The 13,377-nt window shown below is 56.2% G+C and overlaps 2 protein-coding genes across 3 annotated transcripts in view; both read left to right on the top strand.

Annotated features, from left to right (window-relative positions):
- Positions 1-158: 158 nt before the first annotated feature.
- LOC125700238 (protocadherin beta-15-like) lies at positions 159-8,105 on the top strand. Its single transcript, XM_048960663.1, is given in 3 exon segments — positions 159-533; positions 535-2,961; positions 3,740-8,105. Coding segments are annotated over 3 exon segments (2,724 nt in total). The 5' UTR covers positions 159-326; the 3' UTR covers positions 3,830-8,105.
- Positions 8,106-8,849: 744 nt separating this feature from the next.
- The window catches only part of LOC125700245 (protocadherin beta-15-like), a 48,184-nt gene continuing 43,656 nt past the window's right edge, over positions 8,850-13,377 (top strand). The window contains exon 1 of one of the 2 annotated variants that reach the window (XM_048960669.1): positions 8,850-11,556. In XM_048960669.1, the coding sequence (XP_048816626.1) occupies positions 8,867-11,302 (2,436 nt within the window). In that variant the 5' untranslated portion in view covers positions 8,850-8,866 and the 3' untranslated portion in view covers positions 11,303-11,556. The remainder of the gene's footprint in view (positions 11,557-13,377) is intronic. The other variant, XM_048960668.1, reaches the window with a different exon arrangement.

The raw sequence follows: 13,377 nt of genomic DNA on the forward strand, positions 1-13,377 counted from the left end.
CCCGCACCAGTTCAATCATTCAATGTTCCTATGTGTCCAAACCACCTCCCTTCCCAACAAGCTGGTAAAGAAGAAGAGAAAATAAAGAAAATGTGACAGTACACTGACATGAGATGATATAACATTCTGTAAATTCCACACAGCAGGGAGCAAAAGCTTTCGCAGTGGAGACACAGGAAGTTCTACCAAGATGTCAAACGCGGTGGTTATTTAACAGAGCGCCTTTCGGATCGAATTTGGAGGAGGAGAAGAGATTCGAACCTCCAATTCCTTCAGCATCGGCAGCGCCGGTGGGAAGCAATTCGGCGTCGCGCCGCTGGGTGGGGATGTTGTCCACGGAGCGGCAGGTCCCTGTGGCCGCAGCGCGCTTTCAGGCGCAGGCGCGCAGAAGAGCCGTGCGAGCCGCTCGGGAAGGGCGGCGGGGCACGGAGCCGGGCGCTCGGGGGCTTGGGGGCCGAGGCGCTGTGAAAGTGCGGCGGCTTGGGGTCGGCGAGCGGCAGCGCGGCGCGTCGGGGCCGGCGAGCAAGGCGGCGAGGCATGGAGGGCGCCGGGAAAGGCCGGCCGTGGCGGAGAGGGACGGCGAGCGGGAGCCGGAGCGGCGGCGGCGGCCAGAGGCGAGTGGTGCTGTGGCTCGTGTGCGTTTGCGTGTGGGAGAGCGGGGCCGAAACGCTGCGCTATTCCGTGTGGGAGGAAATGGCGAGGGACTCGTGGGTGGGCAACGTCGCCCGGGACCTGGGGCTTTCTCCGAGCCAGCTGGCGGCTCGCAAGGCGCGCGTGGTGTCCGAGGGGAGCGAGCAGCATTTCCGCCTCGATCCGCACAGCGGCGTCCTGACGGTCACGGAGACGCTGGACCGAGAGCGGATCTGTCCGCACAGCGAGAGCTGCGCGCTCTTCTTTAAGCTGTTCTTTGAGAACCCGGTGCAGCTGATCCGCGGGGAGGTGGAGCTTCGCGACGTGAACGACAACTCCCCCGTGTTCCCGCAGAAGGAGGTGGTTCTGGAGATACCCGAAACGGCATCTCTTGGGTCTCGTTTCCCATTAGAAGCACCGCAGGATATGGACGTGGGCATTAACGGTTTGCAGAATTACAGTCTATCCCCGAACTCGCATTTCTCTCTCGCTCTCGAAAAAGGAGAAGATGGAGACAGATACGCGGAACTCGTCCTTGAGAGACCATTGGATCGCGAGGAGCAGCGGGAGCTGCATTTGGTGCTCACGGCCACGGACGGGGGCTCGCCGCCCAGGTCGGGCACGGCTGAGGTGCGGGTGGTGGTGTTGGATGCCAACGACAACATGCCAGTGTTTTCGCGGGAGGTGTACGAGGTGCGCGTGGCCGAGAACAGCCCCCCGGGGCAGCTGGTGGTGCGGGTGTCGGCCGCGGATCCCGACGAAGGAACCAACGGCAAAGTGCGGTACGAATTCACCTCGGAGAAGTCCAACCAGTTTTTTGATTTGGACGCTGATACAGGGGAGATCCGGGTATCGAGAAACCTGGATTTTGAAGAAGCAAATACTCACAAGCTGGTGGTGAGAGCCACGGACGGCGGCGGTCTGTCTGCGCACTGCAAAGTGCACGTGGAGGTGCTGGACGAGAACGACAACGCGCCGGAGATCGAGCTGAGCTCGGTGAGCGCGTCCATCCCCGAGGACGCCCCGCCGCGCACCGTGGTGGCCCTGCTGAGCGTGCGGGACCGCGACTCCGGCGACAACGGGCGGACGGAGTGCGCCGTCGAGGGCGACGTGCCGTTCAGCCTGACGGCCGCGTTCGCCGACCACTACGAGCTGCGCACCAGCGCGGCCCTGGACAGGGAGACGGCGGCCGAGTACAACGTGAGCATCGTGGCGACGGACCGGGGCCGGGCGCGGCTGAGCGCTCGCGAGAGCGTGCGGGTGCGGGTCGGCGACGTGAACGACAACGCGCCTCGCTTCACGCAGGCGGCGTACAGCATGTGGGTGAGCGAGAACGAGGCGGGCGCGGTGCGGATCGGCAGCGTGAAGGCGACGGACGCGGACGCGGGCGCGAACGGGCGCGTGAGGTACGCGCTGGTGCGGGAGGAGGGCGAGGAGCGGCCCGCCGTGTCGGTGGACGCCGAGAGCGGGGCCGTGTCCGTGGTGCGGCCGCTGGACTACGAGCAGGTGCGCGCCGTGGAGGTGACGGTGGTCGCCGCCGACGGGGGCTCGCCGCCGCGGAGCGCCACGGCGCTGGTGCGGGTGCTGGTGCGGGACGAGAACGACAACGCGCCCGTGGTGCTGCACCCGCCGGCCGACGGCGGCGCGGCGCTGGGCGAGCTGGTGCCGCGGCGGGCGCGGGCGGGCTACCTGGTGGCCAAGGTGGTGGCGGTGGACGCGGACGCGGGGCAGAACGCGTGGCTGTGCTACGAGCTGGCCAAGGCGACGGAGCCGGGGCTGTTCCGCGTGGGGCTGCACAGCGGCGAGGTGCGCACGGCGCGGGCCGTGGGCGAGCGCGACGCGGCCCGGCACAGGCTGGTGGTGCTGGTGCGGGACCGCGGGCAGCCGCCGCGCTCCGCCAGCGCCACGCTGGCCGTCGCCCTGGCCGACGGCTTCTCCGAAGGCCGCCTGCGGGCGAGCGAAGAGGCGCCGGCCGCCGAGCCCGACGGCCGCCTCACCCTGTACCTCAGCGTCTGCTTGGCCTGCGTGTCCGCGCTCTTCGTGGCCGGCGCGGCGGCCGCCGTGGCCGCCCACGTGCGGCGGGCCCGGCGGGGCGAGCCGGGGACCTTGCCCGCCTTCCCGCGCTCCGCCGCCGACAGCGGCGCCGGCTCCCTGCCCCGCAGCTACGTCTACGACGTCCGCCTCGCCGCCGGCACCGTCGACAGCGAGTTCCGCTTCCTCGGGCCGCTCTTGCCCTGCTTCCCCGCCGGGCTGCCGCACGGCGCGGCCGAGCGGCGGAGCTCGCTGTGCTCGGCCGGCCTCGGCCAAGAAGAAGGCGACTGGGCCGTGCAGGTGAGGGAGCGGAGCCCCGCGCGGGGGCCGAGAGGGGGCGGGGATGGGGGAAGTTTGTAGGGTGTGGGGCGACACGGAGCACCGGAGGTGTCCCCGGATCGGGACGAGATGGCGGAGGCGGTCCCCAATCCGCCGCCTGCGCTGGGCTGTTCCCCTGGTGCTGGCTTCCGCCCACACACCCCGTTTGTGGCTCCTTGCCCGGAGTAGTTGCTGAGGGTGAAGTGTGCGATATCAGCCGGGGGAGGGCAGCTGGCGTGTGGACAGCTCTGAAGCAGGTTGGCAGCTGGGTACGGCACACGGCAGGCAGAAGCCATGGGAGCTGAGGTCAAGCGCTGTGAATATTTTGGTTTCCTCAGTCCTGTATTTTTTAAGTCCCTCTGTTGTGTTAGCAATGAGATGGTTGTGGAGAGCTGTTTCAACCTTTATCTCCTCACTGATGGTGTTCCACATCTGGACTAATTTTTTTTCACTCATATTAAACCTCATGTTCTACTTGCAAGTAAGAAGTCTGAGACTTTCTCTATTTCAATTTCTCCCTCTCTTCAATCGTAAATGTTTTCCACATTGTTGTTGTTGTTGTCCTTACCATAGGATAATTTGGAGCCTTATGTTAATGCTCTGTATGTCATAGAGCTGCCTTCCAGTCCTCCTCTTTCAACATGGATAGGAAAGAATGATGTTACACATACACTGGTTCAAGCTGAGCTGTCTCATCTTCTTACTAGCACGTTCTTATCCCCAGTGCCCATATGTCAGCTTTCCACTCTCTTCTTTGCAGGGCCAATCTCCTTTCTCTGAAGACACAGCTCCCAGGCCAGTAGAAGAGAACGCTTCTTTGGGTCAGAGTCCTTGGCTCACCCATCAGTAATCGAGGAGAAAGAAAATCATCTCAGTCTTCATGGGTTAGCGTTCTCACTGGGAAAGGAGAGCATCAAAAGTATTCCAGGGAGGTTCAAGAGTTCTCTGGTTTAGTGCAAGGACACTCTCCCGTTAACTTCTACTTTATTCAGGAGGACTGTGTTGCATGCTGGTTACATTAGGATTTCATGTCTTATTGGCACATCTCTATTGCTCTTGAATCTAAGAAAAAGAAGTTCGTCTTCAAGGTAACTTTATACTACATCAGCTTTCTTGTATGCTTTGTTGTTGTCAAGTGAATCCTGTAAAATGATTAAATTTTCTGTAATCTACTCAATAGCATATACAGCCATTAGCCAAAAATTAAATGATGCTTGTAAGGGAATTCTTTAGTAACAAGCAGAATGTCCTACACTGGAAATAACTGACATTGGCATACGGTATATTCTACCATACGTTTTCAAATTCTCCAAGCTGCAAAGTGTGGTCTTTGAATGCTGTGTTCTTGTGTTTGTTTTATTTTATTTTATTTTATTTTTTCATTCACAATAAGAAGCTGCAATAAATGGTTATTGAGCATTATTGAGTATAAATTGGTGGATAAGAAATTGCTTGGAAGGTCGCAGCCAAAGAGTTGTTGCAAGTGGTTTTACTTCCGGGGGAGGCCAGTGAGGGGAAGTGTCCCCACATGTCTGTCTGGGGACTGATACTCCTTGATGTCTTTATCATTGACACAGATGGTGGGATTGAGTGCATCCTCAGCAAGTTTGACACCAAGCTGAGTGGTGTAACTGATACAACAGAAGGAATGGATGTCATCTGAAGAGACCTTGACAAACTCAAATGTGGGCCCGTATAACCTTCATCAGGTTCAACTCAAGCAAATGCAAGGTGTTGCACTTGGGTTGGGACAATCCCAGATATGTATACTGAGAGACTGAGAGAAGAACTCCTTTAGAGTAGCACTGCCAAGAAGGACTTAAGGGGTCCTGGTGGATGGTATACATAACTTGAGCCACCAGTGCACACCTACAGCCCAGAAGGCTGATGGTATCCTGGGCTGCATCAACAGAGGAGCTGCCAGCACAGTGAGGGAAATGGCCATTCCTCTTGGCTCTGCCCTTGTGAGGCCCTATCTGGCACTCTGATCTGGGGCCCAGCACAGCACAGCAAAGATGTGGAGCTTTTGGAGAGAGTCCAGAGGAGATCCACCAGGATGGTCAGAGAGCTGGAGCACCTCTCTCCCACAAAGAGAGGCTGAGAACTTCTTTGGTTAGGGGAAGAGTAGTTTCCAGTATTTAAAGGGAGATAATACAGAAAGAGAAATCAACCCTTTACACAGGAAGATAGTGATAGAACAAGAGGGAATGGTTTTAGACTGAAGAAGGGGAGATTTAGATGAGATGTCAGGGGGAAGCTTTTCACTGAGAGAGCAGGGAGGTGCTGGCACAGGCTGCCCAGAGAGGTTGTGGATACCCCCATCCCTGGGGGCGGTCAAGGCCAGGCTTGGGGCCCTGGGCAATCTGATCTAGTGCTTGATCTGACGGTTGGCAACTCTGCCCAGCTGTGGGGTTGGAACTACATGATCTTTGTGGTCCCTTCCAACCCAAGCCATGCTGTGAAAAATCAGAGAATTAAAGATACTATTTGTGGGTGTTTTTTTGTGGTTTTTGTTTGTTTGTTTGTTTGTTTTTTACCATACAATGGGCTGAGACCTTTACAAAAATTTAAGGAGCTGTAGAATATAGGAAGTCAAGGAGCATTCTGTTCCCCTTTTATCAAATGGCTTTGAAATATAAATTTATGTGATCTTTCATGTTACACGTTTTCAAGAGTGAAATACCTAATTAAAAAGTAGTAAAAGCTACTTGGAAATCCCTCAGGTGAGTGTTTTGACTTCTCATAGTCATCACCAAGGAAATGTTGCCGGAGGAGATAAATTGGAGCATTTGGAGTGGATTTTATTCAGGGAAAATCGAAGGACCTTGGTGGGAGACTTCGCAGGAGGCAGGAGAAGGCTTGTTTAAATTGTGCTGAGATTGGAGAGACAAGAGAGATGCCGCCCTGAACCCCTTTGTGAGAGCTTCTGGCCTGACAGATGGTGAACCAGGGGAGCAACCTCAGTCTATTTCAGAAACCTGCTCTTCTCGGGGCTGCAAGAATGCTGTCGACTCAGAGCTGCAAAAAGTTTAGCTGGGGGTAGACAGGAGTTGGACTTGATGTTTCTTATGGGTTCCTTCCAACTCAGGATATTCTATGGTTCTATGAAATGGAGATGAAGAAGAGTGTGGAATCACTCTTAGAAAGATGGTGGCTGTGATCCTGCTGCTCTGCTTTCAGAGGGGGGAGCAGACACCTCTGGTACTCTGTACCCAGAAAAGCAGAGAGAAGTTCCTTTGTGGTGAATACTTCCAGCTGAGCCTGCATGCTGCCATCCTAGGGCAGATTGATTGGGTGGAGCTGTGTGGGCAGACCAAGCCCTGCCTGGTGCATTTCGAGGTGCTGCTGGAGGGTTCACTGCTGTCCTTCCAAGCTGAGATAAGCCTCACACAAATTAATGATCACGCTCCCGTGTTCTTAAACGAAGAAGTTTAAAAAAATCCAGAAATTGGCAATGTTGGAAGACTCAAATTTTTTCTGGAAAGTTCTCAGGATCCAGATGCAGGAAAAACAAGTGTTCAGCATTACAGCATCAGCTTGAACCACTGTTTCCACATCTACACCTGCAGGCGGAGTAACGGCAGAAGACACAGTGAGCTGGTGTTGGACAGAGCTCTGGATCAGGAAGAGCAGAAGTGGTTTTCAGCATCATGGCTGTGGATGGTGGGTATCCACCATGCTCTGGCACAGCCTTAATCCACATGGTAGTTCTGGATATAAATGACAACATTCCAGCATTTACCCAGACCTCTATGAAGTCCAAATATTTGAAAATAGCTCCTAGGATACCCTAGTGCTGATGTCAGCTGAAGGTTTAGACTCAAGAATGGATGAAGAAACAGCCAATAGTACAAAATTCAGAGGGTAATTGTTTTAATGTTTGAAGTAAATACAGAGATGAGGCAGATTAGACCCCAAATGCCATTGGATTATGAAGAAACGAAGACACGTGAGATACACATCCAGGCCGCTGACTGTCCATACACTGCAAGGTAGAGGTGTGGGTGGAGGATGTGGATGACAGTGTCCCTAGGTGGCAATAACCTTCCACACCAACACCCTCTCCAAGTTTACTCTGCTGAACACAGTGGTGGTGTTCTTCAGCATGCAGGACCAGGACTTGGGGCACAATGGCAGGACAAGATGTGAACTGCTGGATGAGCATTTCAGCACTTCAGCATTTCACTGCTGGCCAGTGAAGCATATGTGCTGGTGACATTGGAAGCACTGGACCAGGAGGAGGTGTCAAAGTACAACATGACAGTGTGGGCCAGCCACATGGCTTCTCCCACACTCCCAGCATTGAAGATACTGCTGTTGTGGCTCTTGGACATTAATGACAACGTGTACACTTTCTCTCAGACTGTTTACACCATAGTGTTAAGCAAAGACAATCCTGTGGGGAAGATCCTGGACTATCTTAATGCTATGGACAGGAGCATGGTTGAGAACACCCATGTGAAGTACATACTGGAGACAAAACCACCAGCAGCCACTGATGTGAACACTTCCTGTGGGTGGATGCCAAGAGTGGCACTGCATGAAAGTTGTGTCCTCTGGACTATGAGGAGGCATGCACCTCTGAAGTGACCATACGTGCTTCTGACAGGGGCTTGCCACTACTGAGCATCTCAGTGCTGCAGTGCTTGATGGAGTGGAACAAGAATGACAACGTGGCCACTCTGCTGCAACCATTGCCTGACAGCAGTGCAGTGATGGGCAATCGTGAGCTGTGGCAGGTGTGGGTGGGCTACCTGGTGTCCAAGATGGTGGTGGTGGACAAGGATACACAGCAGAATGCATGGCTGTTCTATGAACTGTTCTTCCTCCACTCCATCAATGCTGTTTCGGGATCCAAGCTCTTCAAGGATCACCTTTGCCTAAGGCTTCAATGCTCTGCTACTTTTAACCTGTTGGCAAATTCATTAGTGGATGGATGGCATGGATCCATTAGTCCATGGATCGTATGGACCTCTGTGGCCACACTATGAAGTGTGTTTGATAAGTGATTTAAGGCAGAGATTCCTGTGACCCATCCTCCCAAGCACATCAAGCATATGGAGCCTGCAGTATGTGGGGCAGATGGAAGCCTGGAGTGGGAGAAGAGCAGATCCTGATGTTCTGGCTAGATGGATGTCCTTCTCAGGAGTCACACATGGGAGAGTGGAGGACATGCTTGCTTTTAGACTAAGCCAGGAGCAGCTCCAGTCCTCGTCTAAAGTGTAACAAGGTATCATTTCATTAATCCAAATACTCATTTTCCAGAAAGAAATGACTTTGCAAACTGTCTTATCTAATCTTCTTAAGAAATACGGTCATGCCATGTATGATAAGGTTTTATTAGAAGAGACACGACAACGGATATTTCGAGATTCTGATGCTGTGTCGCGCTGCGTGTTTTCTTCTTTCGTTGTCCGCTGCGTGTGGCGGCGAGAGGGCGCGGGCAGGAGCGCGTCCCGTCCCCGGAGCAGTCCCGCCACGGGCCGCAGGGTGGTGCTCGTGGCCAAGGCGGCGCCGAGCGGCTGCGGGCGGGGCGGGGAGACGGAGAGGCCGAGCCGAGCGCAGCGCAGCGCAGCGCATCCGGGAGGAGGCGGCGGAGAGCGGCGGCGGAGAGCGGCGGCGGAGAGCGGCGGCGGAGAGCGGCGGCGGAGAGCGGCGGAGAGCTGTTGTCCGTGCTGCCGTGAGGTGCGTGTGAGTCGCCGCCGGGCTGGGGCGGCGTGCGCTTTCGGGCTCCAGGCTCCGGGCTCGGTCGTTACTCGGCGAGAGGCGGCGAGAGAGCCGAGCGGGGAGGGAGGCCCACCGTCCATCACACCGCGCCGCTGCCGGGCGCCGCTTCCCGCGGCGGAACGCGCTTCCCGGCCGGCCGGAGGGTGTCCGGCGGCCCGGCATGGCGGCTGCGAGGCAAGTGCTGTGTGTGTGGGCTTTGCTGGGCGTGGCGCGCGTTCGCTGCGAGCCCATCCGCTACTCCGTGGCCGAGGAGGGCGAGAGCGGCTCGCCGGTGGGCGACGTGGCGGAGGACGCGGGGCTGGCCCCGGCGCAGCTGTCGGCTCGCCGGGCGCGCATCGCCTCGCCGGCCGGCCGGCAACACTTCCGCTTAGAGCGCGGCAGCGGCCGCCTCGTAGTCGCCGAACGCCTCGATCGGGAGGAGATGTGCGGACGCTCCCGCACCTGCACGCTCGCCTTCGAGCTGCTGCTCGCCGACCCGCTGCAGTTCTTTCCCATTGAGGTGTCCGTGGAGGACGTCAATGACCACTCGCCGGTCTTCCCGGATGAACGGGTGACCTTTAAGATCCCTGAGAGGGGCGACCTAGGGTCCCGTTTCCCTGTGGCAGCAGCTCAGGACCTGGACATTGGCAGCAATGACATCCAGGCTTACAGCATCGTTCCAGTGAATGACTATTTCCGTGTATTCACTCAAAGGAGGCATGAGGGCAGTATGAATGTTGAGCTCGTTTTGGAGAAGCCTCTGGACAGAGAGGAGCAGCCAGAGATGGATTTCACTCTCGTTGCCACGGATGGGGGCTCTCCGCCCAGGACTGGAACCACCCAAATCCACATCATAGTTCTGGATGTAAATGACAACAAACCCATTTTCACCCAGGATACATATAATGGGCAAGTTGCGGAAAATGCACCTGAGGGCTCATTAGTTCTCCGTGTGTTGGCCAACGATGCAGATGTGGGAATTAATGGTGACATTTCCTATCAGTTCATCCAATCTGTGAGCCAGAGCCAGCCATCGTTTGCAATCGACACTAAGAATGGAGAAATTCGAGTAAAAGAACACCTTGATTTTGAGGCTGCACAGAAACATGAGCTGAGCGTACAGGCTACAGATGGTGGAGGACTGTGGACTCTCTGCCATGTATTAATCGACGTGCTGGATGTGAATGACAACGCACCAGAGATCGTGGTCAGTTCCTTCAGCAGCCCGATCCCTGAGAATGCAGCACCCGGGACAGTGGTCGCACTCTTCTCTGTCACCGACAAGGATTCCGGTGTGAATGGGGAGATCAGCTGTGCCCTGCAAGAACAGCTGTCCTTCTCCCTGCGGCCAGCCTTTAGGAACTACTACGAGCTGGTGACCGTGAGCGCGTTGGACCGGGAGCAAACGGCACGTTACACGGTGGTTGTCACGGCCGCAGATGCAGGGTCTCCTCGTCTGAGCAGCAGCCACACGTTCACCGTGGACATCTGGGACGTGAATGACAACGCGCCCGTCTTCAACCAGACGTCGTACACCATGTACGTGCACGAGAACAACGTCCCCGCGCTGCTGGTCGGGGCCGTGCAGGCAAGGGACTCGGACGCGGGAGCCAACGGCAAGGTGAGCTATTCGCTGGTGGCGGCCGATCCGCCCGAACGAGAGCCGTGCTCGTGCGTGTCCGTGAACTCCGAGAGCGGAGCCGTGTTCGTGCTGCGGCCGCTGGACTACGAGCAGCTGAGGCAGCTGGAGGTGGTGGTGAGCGCTGCGGACGCGGGGTCCCCTCCCCTGAGCAGCAGCGTCGTCGTCCGCCTGCTGGTGGTGGACGAGAACGACAACGCGCCGCTGGTGCTGCACCCCAGCGCGCAGGACGGCGGCCGTGCTTGGAGCGAGCCGGTGCCCGCGTGGGCCGAAGCGGGGGACCTGGTGAGCAAAGTGGTGGCCGTGGACGCCGACTCGGGGCAGAACTCGTGGCTTTCGTACGGGCTGCTGAGGGCCACGGAGCCGGGGCTGTTTGCCGTGGGCGCGCAAAGCGGGGAGGTGCGGCTGAGGAGGCCGCCGACGGAGAGGGACGCGGCGAAGCAGCAGCTGGTCGTGCTGGTGCGGGACAACGGGCGGCCGCCGCTGTCGGCCACCGCGGCGCTCAGCGTGCTCCTCCTGCACGGCTCCCGGGACGCCGAGCTGCCGCAGCAGAGCCCCGCCGCGCACGACGACGACGGCTCCCTCACCGCCTCCTTGATCGTCGCCTTGGTCTTGGTCTCGCTCCTGTTCCTGGTGTCGGCGGCGGCCTTTGCGGCGTGCAAGGCGTGCAAGAGCAAGGAGCCGAGCAGCGGGCACGTGCTGTACGGCCCCAGCGGCGTGCAGAGCTGCGTGGCTGATGGGGCCGCTGCCGGGACCCTGCCCCACGCCTATTGCTACGAGCTCAGCCTCAGCACGGGCTCGGGCAACAGCGAGTTCCAGTTCCTCAAGCCCGTGCTGCCCAGCCTGCCGGCGCAGCGCTGCAGCACCGGGGTGGCCGGCGACGATGCCGAGCATTTCCCTGCTGCCCCTGTCCCCGTGGGGGATGCTGATGTCGAGAGCCCCGGCATGCAGTCTGTGGGACAGTTTCACGGCTTTTAATTACCACGGGGTCTGCATTTCCAGCTGATTCATGCCTTGTTTAGTGTGGCTTATATGCTTTGATAATTAACTCCAGGTCTGCTTGTTTAGATCTGCTTTTGTAGTTTACCTCCCATTCCACAAGAACGTGATTGTAATTGGAAGCTGTGGATATTAACAAGGAAGCTGGGTGTGTGCTTTCTGAGTCTCCCCTAGATTTCAGTCTCTCAGTCTTCTAGCTCTGGCCACAACAGAAATTCCCTGTCTTTCAAGAGGTCCCCAGAAATCTGTGTTTCTGCTGACAGCCCATCTGCCAGCTGGATGAGGACAGAGCCTGCAGGATGTGAGGGCTGGATTTGGTGCCACCTGTGACGCGAGCAGAGTTCATCAGTTGCAGTGGTTGGCTTCCTGTAGCTGATGAGGGCTTGCATGCAAGCGTTTCCAGGCACGCCACTGAGTGTGGAGAGTGGGACCTGCCAATGCTCCAGCCTGGAAATACGTTTGTCCTGCTCTATTGAATCTTCCAGCCACGTTCACTCGATGCACAGGGAGTTGCAGCTTTGCTTTGTGCACACAGGCTGCATTCTCTGACGTTAATGGAAATCATGAAGAGGGTAAGAAGGTTTTAGTTTAATTCCCCATTATGCAGCTTCCCTGTGTGACTTGTTTTGGTTTGTGTTGAATGCCATCGGTGTGCAGTGCTGTCTGTTGCAGCGAAAGGTTCTTTTTGTGAGAAGTGCTTTTGTGTAAATGCTTCAGTAATTGTAACTTGAGATGGAGCAAGAGCAGATAGAGCTGGGGCAGAGCTGGCATGGCTGACGATCCCCTGGAAGTGTAGTGGGCAGCATCTGAGTGTGTGAGAGAGCTTCTGAGGGCTTGGTTATTTGTGTTAGTCTAGAATGCCTCATGTTCCCTCTACTCCCTTAAGCAGCAACAACAACACGGTGCCTGGTTTATACATGCCATGTAAAGATAGGATTATGATGTGTTCTGTGTGTTTCTGGATTGCCTCTGTAGTGGGGTTCTTTCCCCGGTGCCCAGCTCCTTTCCTGTCCCATGTGCTGGGTGATCATTTGGGCCATGCTTATCCGTGTGGGGGATGCAGAAGTGCAGAGGTGCGGGGCTCAGTGTGTGGGGCAGTTTTCTGGGGTTTCCCTTCATTAGCAGTGAGTCTGCCCAGCCGGTGTCTTAGTGGGTGGAGAAAGGAAGGGCTGTGTGCAATGGCATTGAGCTCCGGAGGGAAGCTGCGTTTGCAATTGACATCACACATTCCCAGACCGCTGAGTGAGAAGGAAGGTTTCCCTGCATGTTCTCTGAGGGAAAGTGATGAACAGAAATGTGCAGCAGGTTCTGAGAGTGCTGGTCTGGAGCCCTGTGTTGCAAGAGGTGCAGGCACTGCATTCTTGCTTTGCAGCGTTGTGCTTCTCCCTGAGTGTGCTGTGTGTTTTGCCTCCTGCTCTTGATGTCTCTCCATCCAGCTGTGCTCTTTTCCAGCCTCTCTGATGCATTCTCCTGCAGCTCAGCTGTTCAACTGGGTCATTGCTGAGTGCAGCAGCCAGCAATAGAGCTGCACTCGTGGTGTTGGGACACAGCGTAACACGTGGGTGTGCAGCGTTGTGGCTTGTCTGGGCTGCACTGAGTAAATAGGAAAGGTGCAGGCTGCATAGAGAGACATTGTTCTGAAAGTAATGCCTCCTATTTATTTCCATGGTACTATCAAGTGACAAAAGAAATAGTGTCACACTGTTGGATGGTGCAGATTCACAGCTGGAAATTGCTATTTTTCAATGTAGTCACTGTGACATCTGTGCATATTGAACGGTGGTGTACCTGAGCCTGCACGTTGTGTTCATAATAATCTGTATCAGTGGAGGTGACCCTGTGTTGCTGATGTTTAAACGCATCACCCACCACCTCATGGTGCTCAGCTCCGCTGTCTGGTCTCCATAAACCTTCAGCAAGCGTTGGTGAATCTCAGTGGGTGCAATTGTTTCTGCATGGAATAAGTCAGTGATGCCTGGTTGCCGCATACGCACTTCCATGTCAGATGTCAGTTTATCAGACTGCCCTCTGCATCCATCTGTCACGTGGTTACC

Source organism: Lagopus muta, chromosome 14 (assembly GCF_023343835.1).
Source record: "Lagopus muta isolate bLagMut1 chromosome 14, bLagMut1 primary, whole genome shotgun sequence".
Classification (NCBI taxonomy): domain Eukaryota; kingdom Metazoa; phylum Chordata; class Aves; order Galliformes; family Phasianidae; genus Lagopus; species Lagopus muta.